This window comes from Mesoplodon mirus, assembly GCF_964341445.2.
Source record: "Mesoplodon mirus genome assembly, chromosome: 7".
Lineage (NCBI taxonomy): Eukaryota > Metazoa > Chordata > Mammalia > Artiodactyla > Ziphiidae > Mesoplodon > Mesoplodon mirus.
Genome location: NC_138983.1, coordinates 23466818 through 23484891, shown reverse-complemented (window position 1 = coordinate 23484891; position 18074 = coordinate 23466818). Strand labels below are relative to the sequence as shown.

At 46.2% G+C, this 18074-nt stretch overlaps 1 protein-coding gene across 2 annotated transcripts in view; it reads left to right on the top strand.

The window, feature by feature from the left end:
* LDLRAD3 (low density lipoprotein receptor class A domain containing 3) overlaps nt 1–2976 on the top strand; it is a 256513-nt gene extending 253537 nt beyond the window's left edge. For both annotated transcript variants that reach the window (XM_082628187.1, XM_082628185.1), the window contains exon 6: nt 94–2976. In XM_082628187.1, coding sequence (XP_082484313.1) covers nt 94–334 — 241 coding nt within the window. In that variant the 3' untranslated portion in view covers nt 335–2976. The remainder of the gene's footprint in view (nt 1–93) is intronic.
* Nucleotides 2977–18074: the final 15098 nt, after the last annotated feature.

Below are 18074 nucleotides of genomic sequence, written 5' to 3'. Positions count from 1 at the left end.
ATTGCCTGCCGTGCCTGGGCTCCTAATGTTTTCTCCTCCCCCTCCCCTCCCCCCCTTCCCCCCACCCCCCCCATCCTGCTCTCTCCATCGCAGACCCGCATGGTACGACCTCCCTCCGCCACCCTACTCTTCAGACACCGAGTCTCTGAACCAAGCCGACCTGCCCCCTTACCGCTCCCGGTCTGGCAGCGCCAACAGCAGCAGTTCCCAGGCAGCCAGCAGCCTCCTGAGTATGGAAGACACGGGCCACAGGCCGGGGCAGCCTGGCCCACAGGAAGGCACCACCACGGAGCCTAGGGACTCTGCACCCAGCCAGGGCACCGAAGAAGTATAAAATCCAGCTCTTCCAAAGTCCATATGGGTTCATCTGCTCTGACTTGTCACCATCCTAACAACTTGTGCTCATGGGAAGCTCCTCAGGATGCCTCAAGGAGTGATGTGGGGTGTCAGCTCTCTCTCCGTTCACCTCCTTCCCCAGATTTCAGGGATGTTCTTTGGAGGGTGACCTGGCACTGTTCTGGCCTCTCAGTTGCCCTGATGTACGTGCATCTTTTCTGGGCAGTTACCCAGGATCACAGCCTTACTCTCTCCACATCATTCTGTTACTGCTGGAATCTTGCTGAGTAGGTGGCCGGAGAGTGCGGTACTTAGGTAGCCCTTGAGAAAGCAGTGTTTGTGCCATACGGGGAGTTCAGAAGGGCAGAGGACACTGGACCAAATGCTCTGTGGGCTGCTTCCTTAGAGCTCCATTTGGAGGTTTGGGTTGGATGATCCTACCAGGAGGCTGTCATTGGATGGCCACTCTGGAGAGAATCCAGGGGAGCATCAGAACCCACCTTGCACTAGGCTGTTCATTGCTCTGGGTCGGGGCCAAAGAACACTGCTGCCGTGAGTCACGCCCTTCAGAAGTCAACAGTGTCGTTTTGGTTTTCTGAAGGACTCTGAAACCATCAGGTCTGGATAGAGTCTGGATTTAAAAACTTGTCCGAGAATCCTCATTTTGAGAGCTTTCTCAGGATCATATATCATCAGCCTCATCCCAGAACAGGCAGGGAGCCCCACCATGAGTTTATCTGAGTTCTCAGCTCCTAAAATACAGGCTGCCAAGATCCTGGGTCTGCTTTGGTCCACAGTCCTTTCCCTGGTTTCTGGATTGTCTCCCTCCCAGCTGTGACCTGCCGGTAAACAAGGGATGAGTACTAAACCTGAGTTGCCCAGAAATCTGATCTGGCCCTTTGTCCCTGTAAGCCACACCCAGCCTGCCTTGCCCATTCATGCAGGTTCAACACTCGCCCCCTAAGTCCCCCTGACACTCAGAAGTCTTTTTACCTGTGCATTTGGACTAGAGAACACTGTAGGTTCTAACTCAACGTGAGAACCTAATTCAGTACCTCCCCCGAGAGAGGCTAGATTCCTGGGCTGCACTCACCCCCCTTCCCAAGGCCCAGATTCCAGCGCTGCAATTTAGGGTTAGGGCTGGAATCAGAGTGAGGCTCGGGCCTCTCCGAGCATCCCATAGTTTCTCCTCTGAGAGACATGGATAATAGTTTGGAGTGAAGATTTGCCATTCGGACTTTCTTTTTTTTTTTTTTTTTTAAATCTCTTAGAAATGCATTTGAAACAGTGTGTTTGTTTTTTCCCTTCTAGTTAAGGGACTATTTATATGTGTATAGGAAAGCTGTCTTTTGTTTGTTTGTTTTTCCATTAGTGAGGTCCAAGCAAAGATGCAAAAGGAGAGATCATGCCTTTGTCCCGCTGAGCACGCTAGTAAAAAGTTCCCCCAGACTGACCTGTGTGCCAGGCGTCTGTGCATTGTTGCACTTTGAGTTATTATTTATCGAGTTCTTGAAGGACGCAGAAAGAGGGACACCTTTCTCCGTCGGCTCATAGGCTCTGTGTTTATGGTAGCTTTCCTCTTTCTCTGTGCCCAGAGAGCCACAGTGCCAAGCCCCTCAGGAAGTCGTGGGTGGAAACGTAGATGTTATTCGTCAAGAAACCACACTAATGGCTGTGGGGGAACAAAACTGGAACCAAGTGGAGCCAGTCCGGGCAGCTGTCACCCATGCAGAGCTGCTTTCCACGTGGTCAGTAACCTCTTTGATGCTTATTCAAACGGAGCCTGCAGGAGGGGGGAGGAAGTGGCATTCAATGATCCTATTCTGTAGACTTTTTTTTTTAAAACAAAATTCAAAGTGTGTTACAGGAAAGCTAGCCACTTGGTGATTTTTTTTTTTAAGTTAAGAAAAGGAACATAATTGCCTACATCTTTCATTTTTAAAATAACGTGAGTTATTTTCTGAGTAATCCAGTGAAGAAAGAACTTTCGGTGGCAGCCAGAGTATGTGAGGAACTCTAGCTGAATATTTCATCTCCTGTGAGCCAGAGTGGCTTCTTTTCTCCCTCTGGTGGCCCCTACTTCTTTCTGGTGCTCTGGAAGTTGTTTAGAGGAAAGGATTCTAATTTTAATTAATCATGTGGTGAATTAATCTCACGCGCTTTTCAGCTTCCAGGCATCTTAGGAAAGACAAATGGCCTTAGTAGCATAAGGAGAGCCTATTAATGTTGTTTTTTAAAACAAACACAGGGATGTTTTTATTATAGATTTGATTTTTTTAAATGGCTGTTTTTAAAAAGATATAAATAGGACACCAAAGCTGCAGGGGTTTTTGGTTTTGTTTTTTTCCCCTACTCAAATAGCAAATAAGTGGCCAGAATTATTTTTTAACTCATTCCAACCAGAATGTTTTTTTATACATGGCCTAAATCTATGCCAATCAGAAAACCATCCCTGCTTTCTTTTCTCAAACGAGATCAGCCAGTCCTTTTTATTTTAGCATTAAAATCGTTCAGCTATGATCATTATCACCTGCCCTCAACTCCTTCTACTTTGTAATTGACATTTAAAAAAAATGCAAGCAAGTGGTAAATAAATCGTGTGTGACATTCAAAGTTGATGTAAACTGGAAAGGTTGTGTGTGGTTGCTTTTTGTTTTTTGATTAGGTTTTTTTTTTAATTTTATACTTTCAAATAAACTTGCAGTTTCATTCTTTCTGTTGGTGTGAATGGTCCTTAACCCCCTTTCCTTCTGTATGGCAATATAAAGAGTGGGCAGCCGCTTCTGTCGTGGCTTCTGCAATGAATGTATGCCCTAATAACATGAGAAAACGTGAGAGAATATTGATGGGACCTCAAACTATGGTGGGCGTTTAAGGATTCCACATTTGGTGTGGTTGGAATACAGAGGTAAGTAGTCCATGGACACCAGTTCGTGTATCAAGGACCCTGGGATGTCAGTTCAGAATATGGGCATTAACTATGCCCTCTATGCCCATAGTGACTTCACTGTGGCACTGCTTGAAGGAAAGGAGCAAGTGGCTGTGTTAACTGGAACAGATTCTGACCACATATTCAGGGCACATGCTCTAACTCAGGCACAGGTATGTTGGTAATTGGTTTTGAACCACAAATGGCTCCCATTTATCCTACCAGTGATGGGAGCATCTTTGTGCTCTTACAAGTCTCGTTTTACGCTGCAGGGACAGTTGCACAGGAAGTCAGTGTGCCCAGGAGGTCACCACCACCACCACCCATGAACAAAAATAACCTTGGCCTTGACCAAAATTAAAATCTACATGGGAATCAAAACATAAGACCTACAGAACCAAGATGTAGATCATGTACTGGTACCCAGATATGTCAAAAAGAAGACTAGGCTATCAGATACTGGTGTCCCAAGTATATACCAGGTCATGTCCTGCCCCAAGTGGTCTAGAGTAGACTTTACCAAACAATATGCCCAAAGGCTTGTCAAGATATTAATTCCTTTTTCTCTCAGAGTACCATTTTTTGTGGTGCTAGGATGAGGAAACAATCAAGAAATGCTCATCTAGAGCAGAGATCAGTAAACTTTTTGTGTAAAGGGTCTGATAATAAATAATTTTTGGCTTTGCAGCCATATGGTTTCTGTAACAACTACAAAAACCGCCATGGACAATACATAAATGCACGGGTGTGCCTGTGTTCCAATAACTACCAAAATGGGCTGGATCTGGCTTTGTCATTTGCCAACCCCTGGCCTAAAGGATCATTCCCACATTGTGCTCATGGATCTGAAGCTAAGGGCATTGTAGAAAAGAAACGGTGTTAATGGCTGGCCTGGAATATTGGAACCAACCTCCAAAAAAGTTAAAAATGGAAGAACTTAGGAAGCAGGCAGTTCAAGGACCTGTGAAATTCATTTTAATTGACCCTATTAGCTCTTTTCCAGTGAATAAGGAAATACAGGGTTATGATGAGTAGAGGCTTTCCCAGTGGTCCTAAACAGTGGGTTGAATGCAAAGGTCTTGTTCAAAAAACTACTCTCATTAGGGATTCTCTAAGGTGATAAAGTAACACAACAGTCTGCCTTTTATTTATTTTATTTATTTATTTATTTATTTTTTGCGGTATGCGGACTTCTCACTGTTGTGGCCTCTCCCGTTGCGGAGCACAGGCTCTGGGCGCGCAGGCTCAGCGGCCATGGCTCACGGGCCCAGCCGCTCTGCGGCACGTGGGATCTTCCCGGACCGGGGCACGAACCCATGTCCCCTGCATCGGCAGGCGGACTCTCAACCACTGTGCCACGAGGGAAGCCCCAGTCTGCCTTTTAGAGAAAAGTTCATGGGGATAAATGATCTGAGAGATATTGTGCATCTTCTCCATTTAACTTGCTATCCTCAGGCAAGGCAGTAGATTCAAAGGATGAACTGTATAAGAAAGAAGGAGCTTATGATGGCTGCAGTGGATGTGTGATACATGTCCATAAAGAAAAGAAATGTATCCAGTAAGAAAATATGCAGACTCCTTTGACATCTTATAGCTAAACAAGTGAATGGGAACATTAATAGAACCCCCAATTGTAAGTGATAGTTGTAAGGAATCCCACTCATACAAGCTGAATGTGTTAAATTTTAGAAGATGTATTGGCTAATGCAACTGCGTTCAAGGGTATGGAAAATAATTTTGGGCAGGGCTGGATCCAGTTGATCGACAGCTGTCATTAGGAACCTGTTTTGCCCCCTCCAGCTTCTGAGTCCTGCTTTACCTGTGAAAAGCAATGACTTCATGGCTTTACAAAATGTGGTGGAAAAGAGGGTCCCAGAAGATCCAGGTTCATGACCTAAGAAAATGAGATTCTCTTTGAGAACCAGTGGAAACTCCCTTCAGTGGACTATGATTGGTCATCGTTGGTCCTATGACCACTATTGTAGGTGGGAACTCTTGGTTGATTGACAGCCCCACCAGAACTACATGGAGTAGGAGAGGGACAATTCTCATATGGAAGGGTCTGGTAGTATAGAACCTCACCAAGGAATAGGACCCACAACTGGCTGGCACAATTTCTAATATACATAAGAAGATATCCTGCAACCACAAGCTTTAGGCAACATAGCCAGGTCTGAAAGGAGCAGAAGCAATGTTACAGTGAAAATGTCAGGAGACTCAACAGCATTTCCTTAAACCTAGGTGGCAAGGTCAGTTTCAAGCTGCAGGCATTTGGGGCTTGGGTTAGGTGTGCTTTTTATGAGATGGTCATTGAGGGTAGGTCACAGTAACATGGATAAAGCCATAGATGAGGAATTCTACCTTGAAACCTGAACTCACTCGTGGGTTCTAGAACTGTCCCTAAACCACTGAAAGTATTGAAATGGGTGAATTACCCACCAAGAGTCACCCCCAACCCACATAGGATTTTTAAGTTGATGGATCAGAGATGCATTCCTATCTATCACCCTTGTCAAGCTACCCAAAGACTTAGATTCAACTATGCATGCTGTCAACTAGGCTTTCCACAATTAATTCTTTTATCTACCCCAAGAGGTAGAATGTATCAGTCCCTTAGACAAACACCCCTTGGAAATTCTAAGGCAGCTGGGCTCACAAGAGCTGAGGGGCTGATTTCCCTTCAGATTTGGGGCTTAGAGGCATGACCATGGGGGACTAGGATGCAATATTGGGGGAAGCTTATTTATTTTAATATGACTATTGCCTCAGCTGGGCAGGGCTTGTGTTCTGAATGAGGGTCATTCATGCTAAATTCCATTTCCAGGCAGCATTTGGCTGTACTTGGCTTTCAGGTTCACCCTGGTGAATCATCCCTGTGAGCCAGCAGAGGAAAAGGCAACAAAGGAGCAAAATGGGCAGCGTTTATGGGCCAGGCATGGAAGTAGCATGCACCCCTCCACTCAAATTCCATTGCCCGTAGCCTGACCAGCCCCATAGCCACACCGACCTTCAAGGGAGGCTGGGCAGGTAAATTGGCTATGTGTCCCAGAAGAACCAGAAGTGGATTTTGGCACCGGCCACCAATTATATGTTTATACTCTTCTTTTCACACATAAGATACCTCCACCCACTCCTGAAAGAAGAAACCCAACCGTCCCATCTAATCAGATTTAAAGTCCAGGATCAGTGACAATTTCTATGTCAGATCTATGTGGTTCCTCTGGAGACACAATTTCTTAGCCCCACATGGCTCTCATCATCTCTCTTCTAGGTTGCCCCCCTTCAGCCAATTCTCAGAATGCTTGAGTAACTTTCAAGTCACCCAATATAAAAGTCAAAATCATGGTCTCCTGGATCTCACACCATTGACTCTCCAGTACACATCTAGCCTCATCTTCTGCTAACCTCCCTGTCTCCCTCAAGTCTGCTCCAAGTCTGGGCCACCTTGCTGACTCTTGAACCCACCAGGCACACTCCCAGCTCAGGACATTTGCTCTTGCCCTTCCTTCAGCCTGGAACACCCATCTCCAGATACTCTTCTGTATCAGAGAACCATTAGGAATTAAAATCCACTTAGAATTTTGCTATTGTCATCTTTGGGACTCAATTGTAGCCACTGTAGTCAATACTCCTGGAATTAAGTCATACCAGAGCTCTCTCCTGACCAAGATATAGTTACCACCCAAATGATATTGAGGGATTCCTAAACCAAAGAAACACATAGGACCTTGGGAAGGAGCATTGGGGAAGATATTCAAAAAGTATGGTATGAAAACTTAATTTGACCAATGCAAATGTTATCCATGAGTCAGGAGGTGAGTCAGTTTAAGAAATAATACACTGGAATGTGCAGAAGAGGACCTAGGGATTGAGGTGGTACTTGAACACAAGCCCATCATGTGACCCTGCATGAAGTGTGACTCTTTTGCAAAGGAACTTGAGCCAGACCTTCAACTTGGAGTGTGTTCCTCGTGTGCTAGTCTGTGAATCAGCTAAGGGCATGCAGATGTGCCTAGAAACTCCCTAGGACCACAGATCCTGTTTAGAGAGGATGGCAGCCCCAGTTCAGAGATGAGGAACAGACACCTCGTTCAAGCAATTAAAATGAGTTATCAAGAGTATTATAGAAAGTGAAGAAGGGGTTGGCTTCCTTGTAAGTGAAAAATAAACTGTTTAAATAACTCATCCCTCCAGTTGGGATCAGTTACCAGGAAATGACTGAATGTGAGTGTCTTGACCCCAGTTGCTGGCTTGGCTTAGATCTGATAAGTGGCTCTTCATGAAAGTGATGTTTTTGTTTGCCCAGTGTATCAACTGGGATCAGTCAGAGCCACTACTATTATTGCAGGAATAAAGGTTTGAAGGTGGAAATTAGGGCTTACACTGATGTAGGAAGAGCTGGTGGAGTGATGCCTGGAAGGCTATAGCAGGAGGATCCCAGACACAGTTACCAACGACACCAGCCTGAGCGTAGGGCAAATAGAGAACTGAGAGCTTGCAAGGTGACCAAGAAGGCACTACAGTAAGTCAAAGATGGTACAGCAATGACTTAGCTCATGGAGAGGACTCAAAGTCTTGTGACGGATCACCCCAGTGCAGAGTAATGGCTCGCTGCCTTTCTGCCTTCAAATCTCACGTGATCTCCTTTCATTGACACACTCGGCCCTAGAACCACACAAGGAAGGGGATTCCAGGAAGCATGGTTCCCAGGCTGAAATGAGAGTGGAGACAACAGGCATCCAGCCCACCCGGGGACCGTGATCTTGGTTCATGCAGTGGTTTCCAGAACAGATACTCTCTCCTCCCAGTGAAAGGGTTCTTGTCATGTAGCAAATTAGACTCAATGAGTACTGGACCTTAATTTCTTTGTATTTAATGAGAAAGGGGAATTTCATCTTTGACCTTTAATTTTTCTAGGTGTATCTGATAACTGGAGTTCATAGTTTTCAAAACTGGAATGATTCTATTATTTAGTATAATCTCTGATAAGCTGTTTGGACAACTCGTGCTGGGAAATAGAAATGCATGACGTCGGAGTGACTTTTATTGATGATCTGTGTTGACCCTGAACAGAACTTTCTACTGCCCACTTTGGATCCCAGGGAGACTCACAAAGGGACAGTTGAGGGTGTTGGGTAAGCAACTTCGTGAAGATGGGAATAAGATGCTCATCTCCTGCCCTGAGAGAAACGCCAGTAGGTGGACCACAGATTAGGCTGTCAAACCAAATGAATTCGAATAGAAAAGATGGAAAAGTGTAAGGCTTCCAGCCTCCTCTCCACAGTTTCCCTCTCTCCTGCTTCCTGACACGCTTCTCACAAGAGCAAATTTACTAGGTAAGAGTCAAACCAAGTAAAAATATCAATTGGGCCACATCAGCCAGAGAACCGATTGCTCCAACAGGGAACCAGCATTTCAGAGATTCCAGAAGGAGGAGTCAGCCTTGAGGAAAGGCTGAAAATCCTCTCTCCCTCCTACCCTTTTCCTCTCATCCTCCCCTCTCGCTCTCTCTCCCCTCCCCCCCATTCCCTGGTTAATGAGTTTTAGAGGCAGAGCCCTTCCTGCTTCTTGGACAGACAGGGTGGCTGAGTGCCCGTGGAGTTTAATCTGCAGTCCCAACCCTCCCACTGGAAGATCTGAGGGCTTAGATTGGGAAGTAGAATGTAATACAAGACTCTCATTTTGATTTTAGTTAATAGCTATGTTTTTTCTTGTCATTCTTTCCTGGAAGCCCTGTACAGTACTTGGAAAGTTTTCTGGGCATCTACTATTAAGACTGACACCTTGATGTTATCTTTGGCCCTTGCCTCTGGGTTCAAACAGAGTTCGCAAACCAGCCGCCCAAGGGTGGCATCCAACCCAGAGATCGATTTCCACCAGCTTGCAGACTCATATTATTTGAATCTGTTGCCAACAATTAAAGTTCAGGAGATTTCACCTAAATATCTGGATGTCTGGCTTCTTTTAAAGAGCCAGGAGATAGAGCAGCATTGGGCTCCCTGCCCACGTGTCAGATTAGCCAGAGCTGAGGGGCAGCTGCCCTCTTCAGACGGAACCTGTGTTCCTCAGCGCATCACAGTCACCCCTTCTCCTTGCTGTCTCCCATCCAACCCACTCAACTCCTTGAGTCACTTTCCTGGCCCCCATCCTATTTGTTAGAACCTGGGGGAGCAAGGCTGAGGAGCTGTCACCAGACTTCTAACAGTTACTAACAGTTTCTTTCTGGAAGGAGCAAGTACTTGAGACCGACGATTGCCAACTTTGCCACCAATCAGTCACTTTCTGGGCCTCCTTTGCCCCTTCTCGAAAATGAAATCTTAAGTTCTTAGAGTGGATATCTGTCATGCCCAGCACCTTCCTTTGTGATAAAATATACATAACATACAATTTACCATTTCAATCATTTTCTTTTTTGTGTGTGTGTCAGGTCTTAGTTGTGGCATGTGACCCTTAGTTGCGGCATGTATGTGGGATCCAGTTCCCTGACCAAGGATTGAACCCACGTCCCCTGCATTGGAAGGCAGATTCTTAACCACTGCACCACCAGGGAAGTCCCGACTTCAATCATTTCTAAGTGTACATTTCAGTAGTATGAAGTACACTGACATTGTTTTCCAACCGTCACCACCATTCACTCCTAGGACTTTTTTATCTTCCCAAACTAAAAACTCTGTACCAATTAGACAATAATTCCCCTCCCCCCGTCCCTGATAACCACCGTTCTACTTTCTGCCTATGTATTTGACTATTCTAGGTACCTCATATGAGTGGAGTCATACCATATTTGTCCTTCTGTGTCTGAGTTATTTCACTTAGCAGAATATCATCCACGTTCATCCATGTTGTAGCGCGTGTCAATTTCCTTCCTTTTGAAGGCTGAATAATGTTCCATTGTACAGCTATGCCACATTTCATTTGTCCATTCAGCCATACACAGACAGCTGAGTGGTTTCCACCTTTTCGCTATTGTGAATCATGCTGCTCTGAACAGGGGTGTACAGGCATCTCTTTGACTCCTTGCTTCATTTCTGTGAGGTTTAGACCCCAGGGTGGAGTCGGCTCAGCACCTTGGACACAGCCTTCCTGGGTTTGGGGAATCCCCCTCCTCCTTTGAGTTCTACCCGCCCCCCCCGCCCCTCCCTGCCAGGAAGCAGTCAGTAACTCATCTGGGAACTAGAGTCCAGACACATGACGAGGCTCAGGCCAATAGGGCCCTCACTTGAAGACTTGCATTTGAAAGAGAGTAACATGTAGAAGGGTGCACCGTGCAGGACTGGTTCTGAGGTGGCAGAGGACATTGAACTTCAGGCTGCAGCAGGGGCAGGCATTTAAAGGCACCCAGCGTCGGGCCAGCTGTGGCTCCTGTGTCAGGAGTGTCTGCAGCGGAGCACCAGGCGTTCTCACGGGGGTGTATTTTCCCCTCAACAGCCTCTAGCTCGCTTCTCTGTTCCTCCCCAAAATTCTCCAGGCCACTTACTTAGTGAATTCCTTTCCTGTTTAAAACAGCAAGTTTATCATTTGCAGCAAAGATCCTGACTGATCCAATACTCAGTGCAGACGTGACATTGGGGCACGAGCACTGGATTTGGAGTCCACAGACCTGGGATCAAGCATCCACTCAGCTCCTGATTCTCAGCCTGACTTTACACAAGTCAACCTGTTTTACCAAAGCTCAGTTTTGCCTGCAAAATGGTTGTAATCGCCTTTACTTCTTCAAGCAGCAGTGAGAAATCTGTGCTATATTACACAGGAAATCCCTTGTGAAGGGCAATAGAAACTTCGAATGGGGAGTCATATCCTTGTTACTTCACTGGGGGTCCAAGACACCCTTGCTTTTAAATGCTAAGCAATTTGAGAATCTGCATTATGCAGGCGAAATCCGGAATGCACCTGCACCCAGGAATTGAATGTACCCCTGTAAGTGCCCTTTTTGGAAACTTAACACGTTGGTAAAGGCAGGGAGATGAGCAGTAGAGGTATTTATTAGGCAGCACCTGATGATCCAAATGCAGAGCAGTGATGCCAATAAAGAAGAGGAAGAGGATGAGGATGAGGAAGATGCTAATATTTATTGGTTAGTTTTTGTGCCAAGCACTTTGCTATCATTTGCACTGTCTCATATAATCCTCTGAATCAGGGGTTGGCAGACTGTAACTCACTCCCAGGCCAAATCAGACCCACCACCTGTTTTGTAAATAAAGTCTTATTGGGACACAGCTATGTCCATTCATTTACTATTTCTATGTCTGCTTTCATTCCAACAACTGCAGAGTTGAGTTGCTGCAACAGAGTTCCCATGGCCCCCAAAGCCTAAAATATTTGTTACTCAGCTTTTACAGAAAATGTTCCTGACCCTTGCTCTAAATGAAGCCTGAGAGATGGGTATTATTGTTCTACCCACTTTCCAGATTGGGAAACCAAGGGCCAGAGATGTAAAAAGATTGTTCTAAGAGCTAAATCTCGAAAGCCCTCAATTTCAGATTTGCGCTCAGAGACCATGCTCCAACCACTAACTTTTAACTTTTTCCATCACTTTATGACAGTGATGTCCCCTCCTTTTCATTTCCTTTCCCCTCTGAGGAAATTGGTGTATGACCCATAGTTTCCACCTTCCAACTTCAAAGGACGGCATCAGCTCTGGACTGAAATGTCCACTTCCTGCCTCCAGGCTCTCCATCTAAACTGGACGTTGCTTCCCTAAGAGTTATTTGCTGCCTTGCTGGTTCCCCGAAGCCACGGTGCTATCTATCTGGTAAGTGGTTGGAAATCTCTGTCAGTTTGGGAGCTGAATCCAGGGACCCGGGAGAAATGCAGTTTTGCCAGGCAGGGCTGGCTTTTTTTCTTTTTGGCCGCACAACGCAGCATGTAGGATCTTAGTTCCCCAACCAGGGATCAAACCCATGCCCCTTGCATTGGAAGCGTGGAGTCTTAACCACTGGACTGCCAGGGTAGTCCCAGGGCTGGCTTTGTAGACACTTCCCTCTGGAGCACATGTGTCCAGGGTTCCAGCTCATGTCACTTTGGTGTCCCTGCGCCACATCCTCCCACCGGCCACATTAGGGAGCCCTGAGCCCCAGAGGATGTTTTAGCATTTTGCTCTATTTCTCACCTGAGTCTAAAGCTTACTTGGGACGGATTAGTCTCTGACAGTAAACAGCGGCAGACCGTGGAGAAGGGCTCCCTGGGCCAGGCACCCACTCACTGCCTGTTGCACAGAGCTCAGGAAGGAGGGAGCCAGAGGGCAACTTAGGAGGATGAACACTTCCAGCCATGCCGCCTTTCTGGTCCAATCGCTTCCTCACCTCTGTGGTTTTCTTTTTTTCTTTTTTTTTTTTAAATTCATGCTCATGCCTAATTCGAAATTTTCTGCTATTTCTTTTTTTTTTTCTTTTCCTTTTTTGAAGATGTTGGGGGTAGGAGTTTATTAATTAATTTATTTATTTTTGCTGTGTTGGGTCTTCGTTTCTGTGCAAGGGCTTTCTCTAGTTGTGGCAAGCGGGGGCCACTCTTCATTGCAGTGTGCAGGCCTCTCACTATTGCGGCCTCTCTTGTTGCGGAGCACAGGCTCCAGACGCACAGGCTCAGTAGTTGTGGCACACGGGCTTAGTTGCTCTGCGGCATGTGGGATCCTCCCAGACCAGGGCTCGAACCCGTGTTTCCTGCATTAGCAGGCAGATTCTCAACCACTGTGCCACCAGGGAAGCCCACCTCTGTGGTTTTCAATCGACTTTGCCATCTTAGTTCTGTTGTCTGTATGATTCATAAAACATTTCAGGGCTGGGGGAAACAGGTGACGGGAGCCAGTCTGCAAGCCCCTGGCAGATCTATCTATTAGGAAGGGGTTAGCACATTGGTACAAAGCCTGAGAGAGCAAGTTTGTGCCTGGGCTCTGTGCAGAAGCCTCATCCAGGCAAATAGACGCTGATAGAATGATTCTGATCTTCAAAATGAGATGCCCACAGCCCTTACTACCACTCAGAATTGTCTCATTTGTCATTTCAAGGTGTTCCAGAGAGATGCTTTGTCACATCTAGTTCCCAAAGACAGACAAGCCCATGCCAGTCCTAGCCTCGGTGTCCCCGGGACTATTTCCATGTGTTAGTCTCTCCTCTATGCCTCAGCAAACCCATCTGTAAAATGGGAAAGCAGCTGGCCAGCAGCCCAGGGGGAATCCTCATTCCCAAGAGCCTTGGTCCCAGGAGACAAGCTTGGGACCTGGTAGCACTGGCAGCAGGACCGTCCTACCTCCAGGAGGGAAGGCAGGGAGTTCTGCACATACTCTCTCAGTAGGCCTTATATCTTGGATAAATTGCATATTGGAATTTAATTTGGAATCGCTGCTGTTTCCTTAATGAACACAAACCACACTGCAATTAGAGTGATGAAGCAGGCTGCGGTCACTGCTGGCAGGAGTGACCTGTCTCAGCAAGGAGGGAGGGGACACGCCCTTGGCAGGTGGCTGGTGGACTCACGCTGGCCGTGTTCTCTGCTTCGCCTCTGGAGGAGAAAGGCCCTCAGGGGAGGAGGGCTGTCTACTCTAACCTCAGCTCCAGGGGCAGGGTGGAGGAAGGGTCTGGGGGACACTTTCTTGGTTTGCATCCCTGGCTCATGGTCCATGCTGATCCCTGCTAGCACTTGGTGGTAACAGCTAATTCAACCCCTGACTCAGGTCTCAGAATCTCACCTCCTCCTCCATCCCAGTGTGAAAGGGAGCAAACATTTATTGAGCACTTGTTATGTGCCAGGCACTGGGCCACATATTTCCAAGGCATGAACCCATTTGATCCACTATGTAGATTCATGAGATGGGCACACTCATCATCTCCATTTTACGGATGAGAAACCTGGGATGCAGAGATTAAATACTACACACAAGGGCTTCCCTGGTGGCACAGTCGTTGAGAGTCCGCCTGCCGATGCAGGGGACACGGGTTCGTGCCCCAGTCCGGGAAGATCCCACATGCCGTGGGGTGGCTGGGCCCGTGAGCCATGGCCGTGGAGCCTGCATGTCTGGAGCCTGTGCTCCACAACAGGAGAGGCCACAACAGTGAGAGGCCCGCGTACCGCAAAAAAAAAAAAAAAATTAGTGCACACAAGGTTACACAGCTCATAAGTGATGGCAGTAGGTAGGATGTGAACTCAATGGTAAGGGTCCAAGTTCATCTTCCACCTTACCCATGCACCGCCCCCCCCAAGACCCCAGCCTTCCAGCGACTAATCTGGTCTCTCCCTGATCATCTGCTATCTCCTCCAACCCTGCACCTCCCACCCCCATATCCCCATATTGACTCATTGACATGGGAATCTGCTCTCTCTCCACCCCCTCACTGGCTCTTCCCCACTAGAGGAGGATGCCTTATCTGACGGATGAGTTCAGGAGAATGGACTGTCCACAGGACCCTGAGAAACAGGTGCAGGGGGCGTGCCCTGCCCTCCCAGTCTTCAGGTGGAAAGCACCCTCTGCAGGGCCGCTTCTGGAAGCCTGAGCCTGGTGTTTGCTCCTGCCCCAGCTCCTCCACCCGGGACTAGACGGAATGGTCAGCGTGGTGTGTTCTATGGAGGGATAGTGGGTAGAGTTGCTAAAAAGTCTCATTTTGGCCTCAGGTCAGGGCTGCCTATACTCAAAGCTGATGTTTGAGCCCCGTTTTGTTCAGTTCATTGTATTGATATATTATAGGCCAGAATTCAGGAGAGGAAGAGAGGGACCGGTACCTCAAACCTAACCCCTAACTCCCAGAGACCAGAGCTGGATATCCATCAACATGCAAAATTCATATAGCCAAACCGCTTCAGCTCCCAGGAGGTCTGTATTGTGGACCATGGCTGCCGTCTGAAGACAAACACAGTGTGCGTCTTAGGACGATATACAGAAGGAGCTTGTCCAATACCAGCTCCATTGCTGAGCAGGGTAGCACTGGATCAGTTAGGAATGCTTTTGGCTGCAAGCTACTGAAAACCTGACTTAAACAATGTTTCCAATGTTTTTTTTTTTTCTTAGTAGCAAAAGTCTCTAGGTGGCTGGCTGCTGGCATTCATTCCATGGTTCCATGATGTCAGGGCTGGCATCTTTGTGAGTCTCTCAACAGTTACTTAATGTTTTTGCTCCATAATCACTAGGTGTCTTCTCCAGCTCCAGGCATCAGGTCCAAACTCAAGGTGAGGAAGATGGAAAAGATGGCACCAATAACTCTTGTGCCTGTTAGCAGGAAAACAAGTTTTTCTATCTCATTCATCTGAAATAGTCATGTTGCCATCCCTAGCAGTGAGGGAGGCTGGAGAAGAAAATATTTGACATTTCTAGTCTATAGTGAAGCGGGGCAATGGAGAAAGACATTAAGTATTGCGTTAATCAAACAAAAGCATCGGTCACCACATTTCTTGGATTCACTTGGTTGAGCCCATTGAATGTGAGCCTGAAATATAGTTGGTTTGGGCTGATCATGCTTAGCAGCAACTTTCATCTCACCTTTTCTAACTCCCATGGCAAAGTTGGCTCTTTGGAAAAGACTGTCCATCCTTGGTGAAACTGGGAGCCTAGCAGCCAGTGCTGGGACACAGGGAACTCACTAGAGCCCCGTAGCATGGATGATGGTGACCAATGACAGTGGTGGTGGTGATAGAAATAGTCACATGACGTAAGTTCTATTATTATTCCCATTTTAAAGATAAGGAGATGGGGGCTTGGAAAATTTGCCTGGCCTCTCAAAGTGACACCACTTCCAAGAGCCAACGTTTTTGGTCACTGTGCTATACCACCTCCTGGAATTCACCTTCCAGGACCAGAAGACCAAAACCCAGCAAATCTCCAAGGACTACAAAAGCCAGAGGAGGAGTGTTTCTAGATTAATGATCCAAGTGATGCCACCAGTGTCCAAACTCCGTTGCATGTATAGCAACAGTGGAGGCGAAACGTGATCTGAAGAGGCAGCAGACACACTTAGCTTTATCCCACAGCTCATTAAGCACCCTCAGTTCAAAAGCAGTTATCATGATTAGATCCAGCCCCGTGTCTGTGATAATGGATTTTATTAAAATAATGCAAATAGAAAACCACACCTTCCCCGTATATCATACAGGTCAAGATCTGGAGGTCAGGATCACTTGTTCATTTAACAAATATTTGTCATGTACCTGCTGGGTACCTACTGTGTACTAGGCACTGTTCTAGATGCTGGAAATTCAGCAGGGATCAAAGTGAATAAAAATCTCTGCCCTCCTGGAGTGTATGTGTCTCTCTCCTTCAGGGGAGAGACAGGCCATAAGCAAAATAAACAGGTAAGATAGAAAGCTTGTTACTTGGTGGTCCCACACTCCTAGGAAAGGACTAATTATTCTATAGTCATGGGCACAAGTTTCCATCAGAACTAGTTTTCGACCTATCTAATCCATCAATGACAATTCTATACTTGATGAATGGATGGGTGACAACTCACTTCAATGAATGCAACTCGGAAAGCCAGGTAATCAGCGACAGCATCATGGTGTGGAAGCCAGCCAACTGCTGGGGGACTGGCTTCTGTGGACACACTTCTAAGGCTCACAGCAACCCATTCCTGCCTCTGAAACCAACACAACCCAAAATACACTCTTCCCAACAACTCAATAAAAGACCAGCACTTTGCTTTGCTCAGAGAAATTTGGGTGATCAGCATGGCTCTTCCTTTACTTAAACTTAAGAAATATTTTCGGATTTCAAGTGGTGGTCTCCTCCTTTGATAAGTCTGGAGGTTCCAGTGAAATTATTTTCAAAGTCCTCAGTCCAACAGGTACACTCACCTGGTCCTTTGTGCCCAAGGGTAGTTACTCTATAGATTTCCCTGACATGTTTCATTAAAATGTCTTTGCTGAATTTATTTTATTATCCAAGAATTTGCAACCAGATGATTCTTTGTACAAGGAAATTAGGCCTCAGTCATTGTATAATTAGAGCTTTCTTTGGAGTTGTATCATTTGGTGAATATTTTTTGCCATTAATTGGCTTATTCTTTTCCTGCTTGCTTTGCTTTTGGTTTTGTTTGACTATTTGTACAAAGTCTTGTCTTGTGTGCCTTTGTTTTGACCTGAATTGTCTTGTGTCTTTTGAATGCATAGAGAATGCTCCACGGGGAGCATAGGCTCCAATGCAATCCAAACCAGCCCCAAGGACTATAAGAGACCAACAAATGATTCATGTAAAAGCGATGGATCAAATTCTGCTCTGGGTCTCCTTCAAAATCTTATGAGGATACTCCTTGTATTATCAATTTGTAAAAGAAGTCACTCCGTTCAGTCTATATCAAGGTCAATAATTGTTGGATTATTGTTTATCTGACCCCTTCTTAGCCTTTATTTGGTTGGGGAATCTGAAACACCATTCATAAGCACACAGACTTTTGACCAACTGTAGTGGTTGGTCTTTTTGCCATGGGTTTGGCTATGTCAAAGCCTCAACCTCCTCCTGGCAGAATTCCTGCTTCTCATACGAGTTTGCATTTAACTGGGTAAATGGCAAAATATTGTTTTTACTTGGTGTATTAGTTTATAAGGGCTGCCATAACAAAGTATCACAGACTAGGTTGTTTAAACAACAGAGATTTATTATTTTCTCACAACTCTGGAAGCTTGAATTCCAAGATCAATGTGTCAGCAAGGTTGGTTTCTTCTAAGGCCCCTCTCCTTGGCTTGTAGATAGCTGTCTTCTCCCTAGGTCTTCACATGGTCTTCCCTCTGGGTCTGTGTTCTCATCTCTTCTAAGGACACCAGTCACACTGGAGTAGGGCCCACCCTAATTATCTCACTTAAACTTAATCATCACTTTAAAGACCATCTC